General features: G+C 42.9%; 1 protein-coding gene across 1 annotated transcript in view; it reads left to right on the forward strand.

Annotated features, from left to right (window-relative positions):
* Nucleotides 1–20,854, forward strand: part of NUAK1 (NUAK family kinase 1) — a 50,205-nt gene that overhangs the window by 17,929 nt on the left and 11,422 nt on the right. Inside the window, exons 2-4 of the mRNA XM_086754078.1 lie at nucleotides 7,151–7,271; nucleotides 18,252–18,403; nucleotides 19,710–19,775. Of these exons, the coding sequence (XP_086610204.1) occupies nucleotides 7,151–7,271; nucleotides 18,252–18,403; nucleotides 19,710–19,775 (339 nt within the window). The remainder of the gene's footprint in view (nucleotides 1–7,150; nucleotides 7,272–18,251; nucleotides 18,404–19,709; nucleotides 19,776–20,854) is intronic.

Consider the following 20,854-nt stretch of genomic DNA (forward strand, 5'->3'; position numbering starts at 1 on the left):
TGTCTTTGGTAACATCCATGGCATGAACAAACGTGCAATGGAACAGAGTAATGGGCAGAAGCCCTGAGGTTTAAATCAGCAGAGTCTCACTGGGTGCAGATGGCACCAGTTACCACTTCGAGTAACTCCCTTGATTACTGCTTAGTTTGCCAACATACCAAACAATAGAGCTGGGCCGTTGATAAATAATTAATAAGGATTTTGTTGCATGCTTGCCTCCCAGGCGGTATCACCATGGAGATGATCTGGCTTTTAGGGTCTGAAAAGTAACAGTCTCCAAGACAATGGCATTGTGTTGACCTTACTCTTTCTCTGAAAGAGAGAGTTCTTGGAGATGTGTTAGCGAAATGCACAACGCCAGGCAGTAATTTTGCTTCAACTCACAGAGGCCTTTTGTCCAACTTTTCAATGAGCGCATGAAGTGTTTTCTATGACTGTGCAGAAGCTTGCTCTTAGAATTGCATGTCCTGCTCTTTATTACTGCATTTGGTCTGGGATTGGAGTCCCAAGATAGCTTTTTTCCCTGCAGGTGGGCACAGCAAAGATACTTGTGGTAAGAGGCTTACAGGAAGAAGTCTGCATGAGAATACCTTTGCAGAACCCTTTGGATGCTTGACTTCCCTGTAGGGACATCCATCCATGGCTCATCCACCTGGAAGGTCCAGAGGCCAGATAGACAGTCATCCAGCCCATCCCCTGCCTTTCCTTTCTCTCTTTTGTGCAACTCTTGGAAGTGACATTTCAGTGCAATTGCATTGTTGGCATCCCCCTCCTTATCATTTGATTGCAGCAACCTCAGGGACCACCCAGTTTCATAGCTTTGTTTCTCTTCCTCTTGTGTTGGTGATGTCTGGGCCAAGAGCCATAGGCAGAGACTCCCCTGGAAAAAACATAGTATGGTGCCAGACTTTATTCTTTCTTGCTCAGCTCTGTGGAGCTGGAGAAAGAACAATATGCCTTTTCTCTCTCCCCACCCCCAAACATCCTCTCCTCTCCCTTTCTCTCCCCCCCTGCTTGATCCACTTGTTCTTTACCTCCCTGCCCCTGTTGGCACTTGGCGCACTGCGCTTCCCACCTCTGAGTCTCAAAGAGAGGAAGCAGAGCTGTGAAACCAGCCAGGCTCACCCACTTCCCATTGCTGGGTGGGGATGGCTTCAGCTCACAGCTTTCGGAAAGGAGAGGTTTATGTGTATTTAACCCTCCCCTCCCTCTTCATCTGAAGAAATTGGTTTTTAATAAATTTCTTTAAGCTGCATTTCTGACGTATCTTTCGGTGGCAGCAAGCTGGTTTCCCTTTCTCAGGGGACTGCACTCTCTGTCCTGATGTAATTTTTCTGACTCTCCAAAATAGCATCGCAACAGCCCGTTGGAATTTGCTCGAGCATGGGTGGTATGCACAAGCGCTGGAACCGGCTTAAAAGTCACAGCCCCCACGGTGGAAAAAAGCAGTTTGTTCATATCTCACCAAGGTCCTAAAAATAGCCTTGACAGATAATAATGAGTGGAAGATTGTTTTCAATGCGACTGAATGTACCGCATGCAGAAATTTCTGGGGAAGGTTTGGTGGTTGTGGCATTCAGGTGGTCAGCCTTGGTCAGAGCCCTAGCCGACTGAAAAACTTGTGACTTGCGGCACTGTGGCTAAATCTACGTCTGTATTCACACATCTCAGCTGGAAATGAGGCAGACGTAGGTTCGTTAGATTAAAACAAATGCATGAACCAGCTTCCTGAAATCAAGAGAAACAGCTTTATGCTTTGATGAAGATATAGCTTTGTGACTTGTCCCATAAATGTTGATGCCAGCAGTGACTCAGCAGACACGGAGATTTGAGATGGAAACGGGCACCTACTGCCTGCCATGCCCTTTGCCAGTTGTTCAGACTTTGAGATACTCTTCTGTGTGCAGTGGTCTTGATCTGCCTCTGTCAAAAGAAAATTCCACTGGTTTTGCGCTGCCCAGCAGCTGAGAAGCTTGTGAAGGAGGAGAGACATTTCTCTTCTCACAGATGGGACTGAATGTACAGAAACCTTTGCAACCGTCATCTTTTGGAAGTGTTTATAATTCAGTTCAAGTTATTTGTACCAAACAAAAGCAAAGAAGCATGAAGTGTGTTGGAAAATACTTAATCTCTCTACACAAGTTCAGAGAGTGAGTATAAATCCTCCTTCCAGCAAATGAGGGCAGGTAATTTATTGCAGCCTTGAAGACAGCGGCTTATTTCTTCACGCTTCCTGCCCAGCAGACTCGGCAAGCTGACTCATGGAGGGATGGGAAGCCAAAAGCTGTGCTCCCTCTTTCTTATCTGCTTGTGGAAGGCAGAGCAGCGGTGGAACGGGAGCTGTGCTCGTGCGGAGCCATTTGGAAATGCCTGGCAGTATTAGAGGTTTGCAGCATCCTGCTTTCTCTCCCCTGTGCCGTACGTTTTGGAGAGGGTATTCTCTCTACCTGCTTCTGAGCAGAGGCCGGTACCTGAACTGGCAGTGTGGGTTTCAGTCGGTGCCCAATGCTCCTTCCTCCCCCTCAAACCCCCTGTGTGGGACCGTGTTGCCATCAGAGCTGCAGAAGAGACACTGAGGTTGTTACTGGTGCGTGCAGCCCGTGTCGATCCCCGGAGGGACCATCGCTTGGCCTAGATTTGAGCTGTGACCTCGGTGCTTATGCATATATTTAACTTCACATGTGTGAGCCATCCCACAAAAGCCAACAGCCTGCTCACGTGTGTGAAGTCAGGCATGTGCTAAAGTGTTTTGCCAGATTGGATACTGTGTCTACAGGGGCTTTGGGTGAACTTGAACCTGTTTTGTTGGGGTGAGAGGTTTTAGGTTTCATTATTTAAGAACCTGATATGTTACTCTTGTCTGAGTGCAAGGTCTTGGACTTATCTGAAATTCTCATTAAGACAAGAAGCTGGGAAAAATACAAATTCCTCCACTAGTGAAGTTACTAAAAATACTATAATTAAATTATCTAAGTCTTAAAAGCAGTAAAATACATTGAGAAAGTGTTGCAGAGGTGTAAGTACGGTGTTTCGAGAGTACCGAAGGCACTAACAGCACTTTCTCTGCTGATCTTGAGCTGGAATATTTGGAGTACTTAATGTAGCTGATGTAAAAAAGCGTGTTGCGTTTGCCCTACTCTTGATTCATAGGCTGTGACCCTTAATAAATTTTGATGTTGTGCACAGTGGTGCTGTTGCTTTCAGAGAAAGCAAGGAAAGTAAGCAGGCAAGCAGGAAAGAAAAGGACCCAAAGAATGAACAAACAAGTTCTTTCATAAGGTATTTCTCAATTGAGATTATTTCTTATTAGGCTTAAATTGTTCAGGTTCGTCATGTACCGTATCTGGCAGCAGTCCTGTAAGTGGGATTTTGAAAAATGGAGCCAGTTCTGTCTGGTGTTAAAAGCATAAGTGCACTTTGAAAACGTGTTTTCTGGAATATATTTCTGAGTAAAATACATTTCATGAAAGAAATTCCATTCTTGATATTTTAGAATACCTGGAAGAAAGACTTGTTTTACAGCCTGATACCATAACATACAGCTAGGGATCTTACTTTGCTCAGAGAGATTAAAACAATGAAATACATAATAAATACATAAAATGTGGTCATGACTTGTAATGTTTCCATTAAGTGCTAAAAAAAACCAACCAAACTAAACTGGACTGCTTTCTTGGCTTTTTTTTTTGTTTTTTCACATCGGTAGACTTAAGCCCAAGTACCCTTGCTGACAGTCTGAGCAGACTGATCCAGGTGAAAGACGCTTGGCTGGCAGAAATCCCCTTTTTGTCCAGCCAAGAGGGGAAAAGCTGGAATGAATACTGTCCTGCTGTTCTGCTAGTCCTGCTTTGGGATCCTGTCTGACAGTGACCGTCCTTTCAGACCAGGTCACCAGCAAGGCTATGCACTCTTGATATCCTTTGAGATGTGGAGCCTGTCCACTTGGATATCATGCAGGCTGTCAGGCAGACAGCGTGGGGGAAAAAGTATTTATTGAGATGCCTTTGAACCTTTTACTTCCCTGAGGCTCTTTTTGAGTGGAAAAATAGCTCTTTTTGAGGGGAAAGGTACCAGAAATCAGCCTTTAATAATCAGATGCTTTGCTGAGAAAGGCACTCCTGTGGTGTGTTGCACAGTTTGGGAGGGAGAAGCAGGCAGCAATTTCTGAGATGCTACTGTCCTTATTTCCTTTAGGAGTCATGTTAGCTTTCCGTTTCGATTTCCTCATCTCCTAAAAGCAGATGAATAGTGTTGTTCCACCACTTGCCTCCCAAGATTTAATTAATAAATAGCTGTGCTCTGCTTTGAGCATGCTGACGTGCTGTGCAAATAGACAGTGATATTATTTCACACGAGCATCTGAAGCCTCACTCCATTACGGAGTGCTTGTCCTGATAATGTCCTGTGCCCTGGCTACGGGGCATCACCTCCCCACAGCACTCGTGCTGTTTGTCAGGATGGCAGGGTATGGTCTGAGCGTGGGCAGGTGGATGCTTAGCAGGATCCACTGACACCACTGGAGTTAAGATAGGTCACACCTGCTGATGGTATTTCCCTGTTTCTGAATGCCAGTCACTGTGGTCTGAAGTAGCTGAGGGAGAAAAGAGAAAGTCTTGAATAGTAAAAGCTGAGAGATGTGTTTGACATGTGTTCTCTCCTTGTGTCAGGATGAGATCTTGCAGCCTGGATGTCACTGACAAAATCCCAAGTACTTTGGCTGGGCTACTGAATTCTACCCCTGCAACTGGGAAGTGATGTTTTCAGGAGAGCTTAAGTACTATCTTCAAAATTCAATTAAACTTTTAGGAATAGCCTTTATAAATTCAGGCTCCTAGGTGCCTTAAGCAGTTTTCAGCACGGGTTGTGAGACTGTAAACTCTCTGGTCCTGTTGAAAAATATGTTCCCAGGCAACACATCTGTTTGCATTTGAAGATTAATCCAAACACATATTTAAAGAGTGCCACCACGCTTTTCAATCACATTTGCATTTTTGTATTTAAAAATATGTTTTCACATGTGCAGTTATTCCACAGAGGCCTTTTGCAGTAATTATATGTAGACTTACAAAAGTCCTGTCTGTGAAGCACAGAGTCAAGTTAGTAGGAGACTGGCATGCCCTCTGGGGTGCCGTTATTGCTTTACCAGCTATGAATGGTGAAGAATTTGCTCCCCGTTGTATATTTGACAATGAAACCCTTCTTAAATTCTTCTTCAGAGCCATGTACAAGGCTGTCTTTCAATAAAAAAAAAAAAAATGTGTTTTTACCCATGTCTATATTTATTTCTTGCAGGAATGCACATGCTGCTCCAAGAGCCACCCACATCCTTCTTGTATACAGGGTGTATTTGCATTTGCAGCCCATCCCAGTACAAACATGGGAAGGGGGAAAAATCCAACCTCATCTTTAGTGTTAATTGCCTTCTCAATCTCTAGGATTACTTGGATATTATCTTGAACATTCATTCAATTAAAATCTGTGGTATTACCTTTTCTAGAAATACGTGCCATGTAGATAAGGCCATGGTTGTGTTGTCACTTTTAAAATCTCTGTACCAAATGTTCGGGTCGAGAGGAAGAAAGGAATTGTTTTGGTTTTGACACACAAATGGGTTTCTCCTTCAAATTCTGCTTTTTGTTCTGCTGTCCCAAAGTAGGATAGCACTTGAGCATGAGCTTAATTTTAAGCGTGTGCTGAAATCTTCGGGAATTTGAGGGGATGAGGCATGTCCTTAATGCTTTTTTGAACAATGTTGCTTTTCAGAGTTGAAGGCTTTCTAGGAAACTTGATCCTTTAAACTAGCTCCTGTTTATGTACATTTCAATTTTACAATATTGTAAGTTTTTCCCTTGTTTCTTCAATATCCTCAATGCTACATCATATAATGAAAACAATACTGGTCATGCCACTTGCAGTTACTGAAGTAGGCAGTGAAATTATTTCTTTCTGAAGGAAGTAGGGAAATCACATAAATCACAGATTTACAAATGTTTTCCCAGGAGAGGTCTGCAGTAGTTGGCTGCGTAGAATGACAAAAGTTTTGTTTACCCATAAAAGGGTGGTCATCTCAGCAGGTCAGTGACGTTTTCCAAAGACGTATTGTTGATTTTAAACTAGCTGGTAATTTATTCTTTGAACTCTGGCTTACAAAAATAAAGCAGGGTAAATATTGAGTATAATAAAGGCCATGCTGCCATTCAGTATGCACAAAGCCCTCAGCTTCCCTCTCCCACCAGGTTCTCTCCATTGTTGGCTTCTACATTTCTCATAGGGTATGAGCTGACCTCCGCAATTATTTGTGGCGTTGTTCAGATAAGCCATTTTTTCACAAGCAACGCACATACACACACTCACAAGGGCTGTTATAATTTGCAAGTTCAGCTATCACTTCCTCTGTTCCCACCCTGCCTTTTGGAAAGATACCCAGTCACACGATGTGCTTGAAAAAAGGTTGCTGATTGAGGAAGGATGCAGGAAGGATATGGTTTTGCAGTGATTGCATAAGTCCTGTGTAGGACCTGAAAGTCTTGGGTTTATATGAGGACGAGTTTAGATGTGAATTTCAAAGATTTATTTATTCTGATTTTTTTAAAAAGTCATAATTCTTGGGCAGTTTGCCTGCTTTAGAGAACTGTGGAGCAACTCATGTTAACGTGATCCTCTGTGTATTAAAGTGGACAAATACAAATTTGTAATCAGCACCCTGGATTCCCTGCCTCTGTTCCGTCAGAGATCTCAACCTTATTTCAGAGAAATTGTCTCCAAAGCTTCTGTTTGAAATTGTCAGATGAATTCGTATCTAGGCAAATGTGCTTCCCATCAAAATATTTTGGGAGTTTTGTCATTTGCCTGAGATGGAGAGTACTTAGGCTAGCCAGAGATCCTTCCAAATGATGGTGTCTTCCCCTTTGGTGAAGTCCTAAGACCTGAAGAGCCTCAAACTTCATGTCACTGATTACTGTAATGAGAGTGTATTTGTTGCTATAAAATGAAGGAGCTGGGGCATGGAGGTTTGTATTTTAAAGCTTTGTTTTGGTCATTCCATGTTCTGCCAACATCTAACATCTGTATTTATTTTTTGAACTCTCCTTAATGGATTATATGCATATGTTCAGTTCCAAGAATAATGCTTGATTTCCTCAATTTATAGGTTGCAATAAAATCAATTCGTAAGGACAAAATTAAGGATGAACAAGACATGGTTCACATCAGACGGGAGATTGAGATCATGTCATCCCTCAGCCACCCTCATATCATCACCATATATGAAGGTTAGTAAATGCAATTCTCATCCCTGACTGCTCTTACATTCTTGCAGACCTGATATTCATGTTCCTTGAGATCATGCACGAAACAAACTCCTCCCTACTCCTGGTATAACCAACCCCTTACCAAGGAAACTGTTTTGAGCACTATCTTCCCTCTGAACCACCAGTGTTTCAGAGATGCATAATCCTTTGCCTGAAGGAGCTTCTTCATGTGTGACTTGAACGCTGTGTCCATGGCAGGTGGGAAATTGTTGCATGTACCACCTCATCTCCTTGCTCCCGTTGGACATTTCAGTTTCCTTTCACCCTTGCTCACGTACCAGCCTGACAATCCACTATGTTCCCAGCCTCTAAACCAGTCTTTGTATGCTTTATTTTCCCTGGACTACAGAAGACCAGTCTCGCCTGCTCTAGGCCTCTGGTCCTCCGTTGCCTGCTGGTTAGTCTTGCTGGTTCTGTCACCATTGCCTTTTTCCCCTGAATCCCAGCATCCGCTTCCTATCCACCTCCGCACAATTTCCTGTCAGTCTGGTCACTGGCTTATCGTTCCTGTTTCCTCATCCTGTCTTCCTCCTCTAACTCCTTTCTTCCTGGGACACAGCTCGGAAGCCTGCTAATTCCTGCCTCTGGAAGCTCCTCCCTGGTCCTACAGCAAGGAGCAGGAAGCCAGGGGCATTCCTCCTTGATTTACCTATTTATTTGTTTATGTATTTATAGTATGTCACTCTGTAGTCAAATCTCCTCCTCCTTCCTTCCTTCCTCAAGTAACACACCATCTCTAGCTGGGATGTTTAGGCTGGGTACGTGCTAAAAGATGCCAGCCAAGAGGTCTGCTGCCACGAGGAGGGTGGCTGCATGGCAGACCCAGGGTTTGGGATCCAGAGGTTCAGAGGCACTTGGCTTGGGCGGCCTCATCCCTGGGGATTACCTCTTTCCCTATATGCAAAACAGGCAGCCTGAATTTAGCCCTTCGTATTTACAGACCCGTGAGGTAAACGCGCAAGGTGACGATATGTATATGGCAGCTCCACTGAGACCTGATACCACTGATTAAAACGAGCTGGCTTGGAGTACTGTTACAGTATCACATATTGAGTTATTCTTTTACTTGAAAAGAGATGAATATCTGTCTTTTTATTGAATAAACTCATAACAGGATCTGGGAACAGAAAAGGGGAGGGATGCTGTGTCAGCATGTGGGTTGCAAATGGAACAAAAGTTATTTCAAATGTGCACAGGAACTCAGAAAGAAAAAAGATTAAGCATGCTGCAGTCCTTTGACCAATTGCCCTTCTCATCCTTACTTTAAATAGTTTTTACTGAGTTAAAACATTTGTAAAAGTTAAAAGGATTACAGCATTTTTAAGAAGCAGACAATAAAGTCCCGTGGGAGCAAAACTTTCCTCTCTGGCCCCGCGGAGGGAGGAGCAGCGCTTCTGCAGTGGAGCCAGTCAAGCTCTGCAGGAAGGTGAGCACCTACAGCAGGTGACGTTGTGGTCCTCTTGTGGTCCGCCAGCCAGCAACAACACTTTGCAGCGACAAACCTGGAGGCAGTTTTTTCTCTCATTTCTGTGAAGTTTTCCATTCTGTTACTGGTCTGTTTCCTTTTTGTTTTCTAGAAAGCAGAGTAGCTGTTCATGGCTTCTTATGTTTAATTCCTGGCCTGAAGGGATGGGCAGTGGAAGTCAGATTCTTGGTTGGACTGCAATCCCTTGGAAGGAGTTACGAAGAGCAGAGCTATAGCAGCTACACAGCTTGTCCAGCCTTTCCAAGCAGTCAGAGTCAGGATTTGGCCTTCAGCAGCCGATACTGTAACTCAGATATTGTAGCACTGGGAAGACGTGTGGTTGTGCAGCTGAATCCAGAGCAGCAGTTACGTACTGCCCAGAGATAAGGATGTGAGCTCAGGGATCCTTAAGCGCATGCTTCATTTTAAGCTGAAGAGTGCTTGTAGTGAAGTTAAGGGACTACACCTAGGACTGAAGTATTTGTATCTTCTTGAAGTTGAATTTTACACACATGGCTGTTCCTCTTGAGTGACGCACAAAGAGTGATAATATTGCTGTCCTCTGACATAAAATGTTGAAGTTAATCAGTCTGCAGGGATGGGCTTAATCTCACCAAATTTAAGCCATCCAACATCTAGGCAGTTGGTGTACACTAGAAGTCTAGTTTTAGTCAAGAGAGATCAGCATCCACACAGGGTGGTTTGCTCCCTCCTGGGAGATATTTTTTCAGATGGGTGGGATAAATGACATACTGGAGGCTCCTGTTGGCTACAGATGGAGTCCAGCTGACTAACTTAGATCAGATGCTTAACTTTTAAATGGAAGCCACCCCGCAAATATTTTTCTACTCTCTCACTAATTTTCACTGTAGGTTGTCAGACTGCCATTGCATGTCTGACAGTGCTTTCCGTAGGTGCTAGGTTGCAGAGATCTACCTAGCGTGAACAGTGCTGTATCTCCCTGTCATATCTTTGAAAAGTCTTTGTATTGCGTTTACAAACGTGTTTTCCTTAAGTAGGATCCTTGTTTAGGTATCCTTCTGACCTGCGTGCTTAAAAGCAATTAACCTCTGAATTTGTCAGCTTGATGTTAACACAAGCTTATCCTTTTTTTAAATACCAAGCAAATTCAGATGTGTGGAAACAAAGCTTGCCAGTTTTGAGATTTTTTTTTTGTGGTAACATAGTTAAAAAGCACGTACCTTGCCCGTTACTGCGAGGGCAGACGTACAGTCGTGACTCCAAAGAAATTCCATCCTCTCAGCAGGGCTGTAATTGGCAATCTGTGGAGTGCGGCTGCGAGGGAAGTGCTCTTTCAAGTGACTTTAAACTCCTTGAAAGGGGCTGGATAAATGAAGCTGGCTTTGCTAGCAGTGTTCCGATTTCAGCACATAAATTTTAATTTATAGAATAATGCCTCTGTCCATTCATCTGCTTGTCTCCCCTCCACCCTTCCCCTGCCCTATTTCTTTTTTGCCTTGAAAACTTCAGGATTTTATAATAAAGCCTTTGAAAGCTAACATATTTTTCCACGGGTAGCCTGAGTGCAAAATCTATCTCATCTGGCAATACTTTCTAAAAGTTAAACTAGGGAAAGAGCATCAGGCCTGATTCTGCAAACATTTAAACATGTGTTGGACTAATCATGAGAGTGAAGTTATGCTTGGTACATTCAGGAGCAAGCTCTTGAGTGTTTGTAGGGTGAAATACAGTGCCTACGTGAGTGTTTCTGTGCTGGAAGAGTTGTCCTTGATCAGAATAACCATACAGAAAAATCCACCCATTTGCAAAATTCACTTTAAAATGAAGAGATTATTAGCTAACATGTTTGTAAAAATAGTTTAATGAAGATATGCCCTGAAGAATTAGTAAATATTAGCATCACAATTCAGTGTCTGTGGAACATGATGGCATTAACATGAACGAGTAACTGAAGGCAAGCATGTGCTGAAGTGCTTTGCTGGATTGAGGCCAGGATGCTTAGAACAGTGCTGGACCTTTCACAGCAACAAGGCACCCAAAAAAAAAGCATTTCCCATGTAAGAGAGACTTCTTACTTCTTTATTTTTTTAGGTTGCATTTTTTGTGCTCTTAAGAAAAAGCACAGAGATTCTCTGTCATTTATCTACCAGTCCACAATTACTTGAGCCAGGTTGCATATTTTGGTTAATCAGGAGCCTGGTTCAGCTCTTCTGTACTTTCAAATCCCAAAGGCAATGGAAGAAGATCTGACAACGTGTAACAGTGGTGGCATAGTATTTCACGATACTCATCTTGCTTGCCAAATGCATGTTAAATCTCACACTTTGTGCCAGGCTTCATGCTACAGAAAGCAAATGCACGCTTGGTGTTTCAGACACACATTGGCCTGTCTTCAATGCAGGTCTCCTTGAGTTATCAGTCAAGTCACCATGTGGTCAGCGAAAGCAGCCATGTTGCCAAAAATCGGCCTGGATGGCAGCTGGCAAGGTGTGTGTACACAAGCCGTTGCTGACAAACTGTGTCCCCCCAGCAGCGCCACTGAGGCAAGTGCCCCTGCCATCGGCTGCGGTGCGCACCCCTGGATGGGGCAGGCAGCCAGGGACCGAGACGGCAGCTCACACCATCGGTGAGTTTGTGTTTGGGCAGAATGGAGTTGTGTGTCTCAAGGCTGACAGTGCTGGAACGTAATTCCAGCCTACGTCCCAGTCTCTGCTATCTCCTACTTTTCAGATGTAATCAAAACAAACTTTGGTGCCTGATGACTTCATCTGCACTGTGTGCAAAACACCTGAAAAAGTCAAAAGTCCCCTAGAACATCATGTGGATGATTGGGCTTTAAACAAGAATGATGAAAGTTGGAAGGCTGGAATGATTTTTTAAAATTTTTTTTTTTTTTTTATTTAGCCAAGACAAAGTACTTCAGCAGTGACACTATCTAGCCACATTTCTAATTGGTTTCCTCTAATTATGTAGGCTTTTGACCTTCAAGTGCTTTATTCCCATTGTTTTCAGTTGATAACATCCAAGAACATAAAGTAATATTTCGAGAGTCTGGCGATAGTAATGAAACAAGTATAAACAAACTTAACTCCTCAGTTACCACACCCCATCTTTATGAATTTCCTGTCGTTCAGGGTGATCGCCCAAACAACACTGTGTCAGACATGACATGAACTCAAATGTGTGAGACCACTGGCAGGTCCAATTCAGATGTCAAAATGATTGCAAGCAGTGATGACATTTATTTCTGTCTTTCCATTTACACAGTCCTCCCACTGCAATGTAAACTTTTGCTTGTTTGAAGTTTCTCAGTAGTTTGTAATCTTAATTAAAAAAAAGCGGAATTGGCTCTTGTATTCTTTGCTGAAGCAAAAGATAATTAGTGTAACATGTTATTGTGGCCGAATTAGCAACTTTCATTTTTCTTCCTTTTTAAAGAGTAGACTATCAAAATCTACATATCCTCTTTCTCATTCTCTGAGAAACAACCTCGGCAAGGATAATGGTTCTTGTTCTGATTTAATCTCCTCACTGGGAAGCAAATTCTAGCATGCTGTCTGATTTAAAATGGTTATTGCAGGATCTTAACTACATTCCGTTAATTTAAGAAGAGATGCAATTCAGCTGAATAAGGCCATAATTCAGGAAAACAATTTAACAAAGCTTAGCTTTAAAACACATAAGTTATATCTCGCTATCTTCAATTATAATTAAGCATATGCATGAATTTATGCATATGCATACAAGTGGTTTTCTGCATTGGAACTCGTGCCTGCTGTATGCTCTATTAAAAAAAAACAGTCATAAAACAATAATAATGATTAAAAAAATAATTAAAAATATGCCAAGGGGCTGTAAAGCTTTCAAAGCAGTCAAGAACACAGATGATGCATCAGGCTGAACTTCTAAAGTAAAAACCACTTTTCAGTACTGACATGTCTTTTTGAAGAATAATTCGTGCCTTATTACACAAGTGAGGTAATTGGGTCATACATGACTTTTCTGAATGAAAAGGTTATTCTAGTCTGCATCTCCAAAATTAAAAACAAACTCGCTTGTTCTTTTGATTTGGCTGACCTTTAATAAAAGAGCATTTTGTAGCAGTGGAAAGGTACTTCTGTCTGCGGCTGTTAGGAGAGTAATAAAAATACCGCTGAATGGAAAGACACCAGATGGAAGGAATGTCAACATACTGGAACTAATTTAGGAGATTGCTCTGATAGAGAGCAAAGGCATGAGGAGAATTCAGATGGTTCCAGTGTGAAGAGATTGGCTCCCCCTCTTAAACTAACAAACTAAAATCCTTACCCCAGGGTTACATGTAAACCAAATGGAATCAGCGCACAAGGAGGTAGTCCATTAAGGGGGGGGGAAATAAAATTCACCCCCCTCGGCACGCACTCTGACTTTAGCATCCTGTAAGCTTGGAGGAAGGGCAGAAGGCTTCTGCTTTGTTTTTCTTTTTGAATTTGGGAGTAAGTCAGTCCAAAGTGAACTGTCCTAATAGAGAGGTGTACAGTGTACTATTAAGTCTTTCTGGTTTGCAAAACCATGCCTGTGAGGGCTTTCAACGCTTTTAGGGTGAAATCCATCTAAGCATTTAAGAGGGACAGTGAGTATGTTCATCCAGTGCCAAACTCATCCTGTGGAGTTTCAGTGGAGGTGACTTCGATGTAGCTAAAGGGAAGAATTCATTGGTAGGATTGGAGAGAAGAGTGCTGATCAGCAAGAGGTCCCTACGCAACCAGTGCTATTTGGAACGTGGAAAGCTGTAGATAGAAGATGAGTTCATCATTTCAGGGCCTCTAAATTTAAGTAAGCACAGAGATTATATCCAAGAATCATTGCTATAGTAGAACAGCCTGTGAAAGAGACAGATTGTTGATGTTACAAAATGTACTTTGTCTCAGATGTGTCTTTGGTAGTGAGAAGTGAAGTTCTTTCCCAGTTTCACATTTATATTCTTCAATGAGCTCTGAAGCCAGCAGATTTGGTTTCAATTATCAGCGTAGAAGTATAGAACTTTCTGTAATTTTTTTTTTTAAATAAACGAACAAATACATTAGAGTTAAGAGGAACATTTAAAGAAAAGCTATAAAGCATCTTTATTTGACCACTGCATCTTAAGCACCTTTTGCTGGTTGGGTAGTGCTGCTCTTAGCTTCTGCTAAGGCTCTTGGGGTGAACACATCAAGCCCAAGCAAGCTGGAAAATGCTGTTTCCCCATGTTGCCATGACCCATTTCTTAGTACCTCAACACAGTAGTCTTGCTCGTCTCCTGAGGATACGATCACGTTGTTCCTGGCACCTTGTGGTATGCCCTGTTCCTGATGTGCTGCCCTTCCCTTCTCCCCTGTGCCTGGTGGAAGTGTAGCCATCTCAGAAGTCAATCCTTCCTCCTGCAAGCTCTGTCTGCAAAGTACTATAGTTTTGCAACCACTACCCTGCACCACTTGACCACTATGGCTGAGGTAGTGCAGCAGCCCCACCACACCGAGGTCTTGCTGCAGTTCTCTCAGCGTAACTCAGCTTGCGGAGTGGTGGAAATACACACCAGTGGCTCCGAAGTAAATGACGCACAGCTTGTAGCAAGTATTTCTCCTGCTGCTGTCTCCTCTAATACGTGGAGCTCATGCCTCCTTTCTAAGCAACCCCCATCTCTTGATTTGTGATTGACAGACCATCTGTCCTGCTACCATGTCTGGGTGTTGATACTGACAGTTCTCTACTTATCTTATTTGGCCGGCTGTTTGCAGAGTATTGATGGTCTGAAAGAAGCAAGAGCAGCCCCACCTTTCTTACACATAACCTCCCTCCTTCCCTTGACCTTGGTCAGGGTTGAGGAGCAGGCTTGTACAACGTGGCTGTTCCATCAGTAGCAAGCTGTGGGATGTTCCTGGGGCGCAGCATCCTGCCGAAACCGTGCTTCTCCGTCGGCAGTAGCTGCAGCCAGGGTTCAGGCACACTTCTAGGCGGGGGTGAGTTTCGGAATGAATATGCAGTAGGATGGCAGGTAATAAATCATCCACAACAAAAACAAAGAGTGAACCAAGCAGTCCCAGAAGCTATATGGAGGCAATCCGTCCATCATCAGCCTGCAGGTTACAGCCCAGGTGTTAACAGGGCAGTATATTTATTACCTCATTATTATTTGCAGTAAGTCAATCCAGCCTTTAATTAATGCCCTCCTCTCTTCCCCCAACCGTTGGCCACAATGCTTTCTTGGAGCATGTGCTTATAAAACTACATACTGTGCTCAGAAGGGAAATTCAGAAGTGTCTGTGTGAAGCCTGCTTGGCATCCTAACTACTACTGTGAAAATTCATGGTGTACGTGGCTGATAGTCTGACACTTGCCAGAATACCACCTTGTCATGTGCCTCATAGTTTTGACCACTGATTTCCTCTTTAAGATTGTGCGTATGTATAGACATAAATCCTGCTGCCTTTCTGCTCCCTCCTCCTTCAGTGGCAGCTCTGGTTTAAGACGATTTTGTCTGCCCTTCAGTTCCCTCTTCGCAGGAAAGTAGTTGCGTGCCCTCTCATGAGATTCAGCTGATGCGATGGAGGTGCGCTGAACTGAAATGATGTGGTTGTAAAAAAAAATACCTCCCACCTCCCTGGAAAAAAAAAGATTCTCTATTCACCTCTGCGCCTTGGTAAAGAGATAAATTGCTGTTTAATTCTGTAATTGTTCAGCTATGCCAAGGAGGGCTCTGTAGTGTCATCTAAGTCCAAGAATAGTGGCCTTCTCACAATGCTTCCTTGTTGACAAAAGGAATGTGCCAATTTGTTCTGATGGTGCTGGTAAACGGAAACCTGAATACAAGTTACTGGGATGCTTCTGTTCTCGTTGATTCTACTGTGGTTTTGTCAACAAAACTTAAAAATCTGGAACAGTGATTTATGCTTTCTTAAATTAAATTTTAAGATATTATCTCAGTTTCCTAGAGGGCATAAGAAAAAAGTTGAAATGGAAAGTACTTTTAAATGCACATTCCTCCAAACCAAGTGCTTTCCACTAAATTTCTGTAGAAATGCAGGAAAATATGTCTGGAACAAGACGTGTATTAATATGGCAAATTTTAGTCCATAAAAAATAGATTTTGGAATTTAAAACTTGAGAACATCAAGGATGATTTGAGAAAGCTCTTGAGACTGAGTGATGAAGGCAAAACTTTAATAAAAACACTGTCTGGAAGAATGCTCTATTGTAGCAGAGCTGTTATTGCTGTTATTGTCATCATCAGCGCTGAACACCTGGTAGGACATCAGCAGTCAGGGGAGCGTGGCGGGAAGAATCGAGGGCTCCTTCACCCTTGTCTGTGGCCCTCTGGTGAGCGAAATGTCCCCCAGAGCTCAGAGTGGTCCTCGGCTGGTGCTGTTTGGGGTGGCCACTCCCAGGAGAGTCCACCGAGATCAGTGGTGCCATGTGGCGACTTCACCTATATGTGCGTGATATAGTATCCCCTAACTCATTGAATCAGCTCAGGGGTTTTGGGGAGGGAGGGGGAAGTTTGGCTTTGTTGTTGTTGTTTTGTTTTGTTTTTAAATCAAATCTGCTAGATAAGAACATTTTTAGTGATTTGTCTCAGCTTACTGAAACTACCCCTTGTTGCCTTCCTGAAGAACCCTGTATCTAACGAGCCTTTCCAAGCTTAGAGAGACGAGTGTGTGCATTACTGCGTTATTGGTAACACATCACAGCATTTCCCTATATGACACAGGCCATGTTCAATTTTTTCCCAGACGATATGTCTGTCATTCTTGGAGAGGATACTGTAAGTATAATCCATCCAGAGATGGCTCTTCCAGTTTCCGAAGTTTATTGCTAATGAGGATGCACATAGGATGTAATCACTGGCAGGAGCCTCTGCTTCAGGGTACAGTGAGGCCAGCAGACAAGTACGCGGCCAATTTTATCTGGCTGTTCACTCTCCCTTTTATCAGGGCTGTTTGGCTGGAGTTCAGGGGTGTTAGAGGGAACTGCAGAGGCTTTGGCTTGTAGAGTTGAATGACAAGGTGTGAGAGGACATGAGACAAAGCCTAAGAGCAGCGAATATCTGTGTGTTGAGAGAGGCAGCTTCATATTTAACTGCAAAAGCTGAAGTTGTGTTTTAAAAAAAAACCAAAACACTAAGGACTACTGGCTGAGCTTTGCTAAAGAGATATATGAAGGCATCATTCCAGTAGGGCTGGTCAAAACTAGCATCCGTTTGTAATAACCCCTGTAACCTCATTAATTTGCAGACACTTTGCTGCCAGCATGACCTGGCCTCAGCAGCCTGCTGCCACAGATAAAAAGAGAAGGAAAATCACCATGTTTTAACATGAGCAGTAGTTACTTATGGCAGGTGCAGGAAGTTTCCAGTGGGTTGCAGTGGATTTTTGGTATCAGAAGGAAAAAAAATATTTAGCAGCCAGGGCATTGTGGCAATCTGAGACTAGATTTGCTAGATTAAATGTTTAGTTATCTGCAACTCCCAATGAAGTCCTTGACGGCATGTGGCATGGACTACCCTGAGCCCCAAAGAACAGTCAAATTGTGACGCGTGTTAGAGGAATGTTCCTTACACTGCTTACGTGGGAGTCGCGCATTGCTGCTAGCTCTGCGCAAGAGGCAAAGGACATACCTCCAGCATGCAATGGGACATGTCGTGGAGGCAGGAGATAAGTAGGCTTGAGGATGAGTTAAGTGCATGAGATGAGGTGCAGAGCCATACTGACAAGGGCTGTACAGCTCCAGAGACATTGCAACTACTGCTAGCTGAGGTGTCTGTGCCCACCATGCTGTGCACAGAGTTAGACTGGAAGAGGACACATGCATCAATTCATTTCTTTGATTTTGGTGGTAGGTGAAAGCCAACCAACAGCCATTGTAAGCCAAGTGGTAATCCTTTATCAACCAGTCGCTGAAGACAGAGTTTATTATGCCTTCTATTAACTCTTTCCAAATGATGTGATAGCTCCTGTTTCCTTCTGTCCTCTGGCCTCATAGAATTATAGAATGGTTTCGGTTGGAAGGGACCTTAAAGATCATCTAGTTCCACCTCCCCTAACATGGGCAAGGACACCTTCCACTAGACCAGGTTGCTCAAGAGGACTACTGCTTAGAGGCAGTCCCCATTGGAGCCGGGGTTAGTATTCAGATGTCACTGGCACAAGTGTCCACCTCACCTCATTAGGATCAAGTTAACTTTGCCACCCTGTGACCCCATATTATAGAGGCATAGACTTTCTTTCATGTAGCCATATGAAAGTGAAGATATCCTCAACTTCCTTCTCTTGGTCTGAAATGTTGTAGTCTTCCTCTGGAAAAAATTTAGCTTTGGAGCTTGCTTTTTGCAGTGGGGTTGGTAGTACATCTCTCCAGGCTGCAGTGGTGACATAATATGTATTCAGTCATCCTAACTCTTATTCACCGTTTAAAGCATCAGTTTTCAAATGTATTGAATCAACTGTGATGTGTTTTTTTTTTTCTTTTATTCTATTCAGTGTTTGAAAATAAAGATAAGATTGTGATCATCATGGAGTATGCAAGTAAAGGAGAGTTGTATGATTACATCAGTGAGAGGCGGCGATTGAGTGAAAGAGAGACAAGACACTTCTTCCGACAAATAGTCTCTGCTGTACATTACTGTCACAAGGTGAGCAAAGGATTTGATATTAAAAAATGCTATTTGAAGGCTGAGTAGTGACTTATATATTTCAAAGCATGTCTGAGGCAACAGCATTCATTAATAAGTATGACAGCTTGTGATTATATCAACAGGAGATCTTCATTAGAAGTGCTACAGTAGTTCACTGCCTGTTTTTAAAGACTAAGGATGTTTTCCTGTGTTATGGCAGATACCAGCCACTCCCTTACATTAGCCCTACATTGTATTTTTGCCTTGGAAATTATTCTCCTGCCATTTTAAAGAAAATAATTAACAACATAAACTAGAAAAGGCATCCTATAGAACTTTTACAACATTAATATTAATACATTCAAACAAATGATAGCTTGCAATTTGAATATGCAAGTGAACAACTTTAGAATATGAGATAAAATACATGAAAGAAGAAAGCCAAGAGAAAAGTGCAAGGGTTCAGGTGTGAGCTTTAGCATGAACTCATTCTGGATAGGCAAAAGTAACTTTTCCAGATGTAGCAGGAGCACTAGAAAGACACCCTTTGCTAATGACTTCATCCGTCCTGGTACCCACTAGAATGGCAATTTAGGCAATTAAACCTAAGGTAGCTGACTGGCTGTCATCGTGGACCTTTTATCCCTGCTTACGAACCATCTGCATAGGGCCAAAACTTGCATGAGGCTAAAGGCAACAAGCAGATAGCATATTTTTTTTTATTTGAATTCTTAAACATTTTAATCTCCCCTTGAATTCTGTTAAACAAGGGCAGTTTTCAAAGTCCTCACTGTGCAGCTCTGAAAAGCTGCAGCGCCTTTCCCTGTGCAGTTAATTTTCCCCAAATTTATTTAAAGAAGGCTCTGACCTAAACCCAGCTTGTTCACTTCCATCCCTAACATTTGCAGTCCTTTAGGATTATAACTCCCTTGATCCACGTGGCTGCACGTCGGAGGAACGAGGGCTCTTGTAAGGACTAACGTCATTGACAGATATTGTTTTCTGGTGCCTGGGAAGAATATATTGCTTTCACACAGTGGGGGCAGGATCCAGGCTGGAATTAAGTTCCAAAAAGACACCCCCCAGCTCCCCACCCCCCCTGCTGTTTTAGAGGCTTTGTAGGAGGACAGATTCCAGTCATTCTTCCCTTAACCACACACCAAGTGACTAATACATTGCCTGTCACTAGTCACTGGGCCGTGAGTGTTATGACAGTGAAATCAGCCCTGAAATGTAGGTGCAAAGACCACCCTGTCAGCTTACCTTTAATTTTCTCAATGTTTTCTCATGTTCTCCCCCCTATTTTTTTTCTTTCTTGTTTCAGAATGGTGTTGTCCACAGGGACCTAAAATTGGAAAACATCCTTCTTGATGACAATTTTAATATTAAGGTAAGATTCTTTTTCTCTGCTTCTCAGAATGGATTTGTGTGTTTTGTAACATTTTTATCCAAGGTTTTAGAAGAGCCAGTGTTATGGCAACAGCTACTAAGCAACAGCATCTGGCAAGAGCCTCAGGGGTTTTGGAGGGTGGGGAAAGAGCACCACTAGTGACCAGTCATACACGCTAAATGAAGTTTTCCCTAATTTGAGGGAGAGGGCCCTGTCCTGCCACCCAAGGGCCATGGTTCCCAAAGCAGTATTTATTTACTGATAGGAAACAGCAGAGCATTTTGTGCAGTTGAGTTCATTGTATGAATGATATTGCTAACTGCTGCTGGGGCTAGGAAAAAACTCTCCTGGTCTACAGGGTTCAAGTGTCTCCTACAGAACACTCTGAATGTCCTTTTGATCATGACTGGAAAATAAGCAAATAGAGTTTCAAAATAAACCTAGTAAAGCACATGTGCTTCATTAGGAAGTGGCCTTGGAACTCCAGACACAAACGTATACTTTGGATAGTGATGTCAGTGATGTCATTTCCATGTCATTTCTCCCCAGTGAAAGCATGGGAATGACCTTTTTTCCCTTCTTCTTTTTTTTTCTAATAGTTCTAGCACAAAGATAAATAATGCAGAGATAAGTGTAGTTTCCAGGTGGCCGAACCTATTTCACCTTCAGCTTTGTTCGTCTTTGGGTAGCTGGATGTGAGGGTGGCTGGGTGCGCTCATCTATGGGCAGACAGACAGAGGGAGGGATGCCAAAGAGTTTCTGCTGACGCTTTGGCATTCTCGCTTAATTAACAAAGTAATCAAGGAGCTCCTTCCATAGCCAAATATCTAAATAGCCTGGATCTTCATTTTGTCTCTGCTGAAATCCATGGGGCTGCGTGCACCGCCTTCTGCGCTTCGTGCTGGAGAGACTATCTTCATTTTAAGCTGATGTGCAATGGAAATGGAAAGTAACATATGGTAGCTGCCATCTGTGTAACACTGATGACAGAAGCTAACTTGGATCAACTGGTGGATTAAAGACGCATAAATATGTGGTTTCTAAAAATAGGCTTTTACAGAAAGCCCATCCAATGCAAT

The sequence above is a fragment of the Chlamydotis macqueenii genome, chromosome 1 (assembly GCF_036417535.1).
Source record: "Chlamydotis macqueenii isolate bChlMac1 chromosome 1, bChlMac1.mat, whole genome shotgun sequence".
Lineage (NCBI taxonomy): Eukaryota > Metazoa > Chordata > Aves > Otidiformes > Otididae > Chlamydotis > Chlamydotis macqueenii.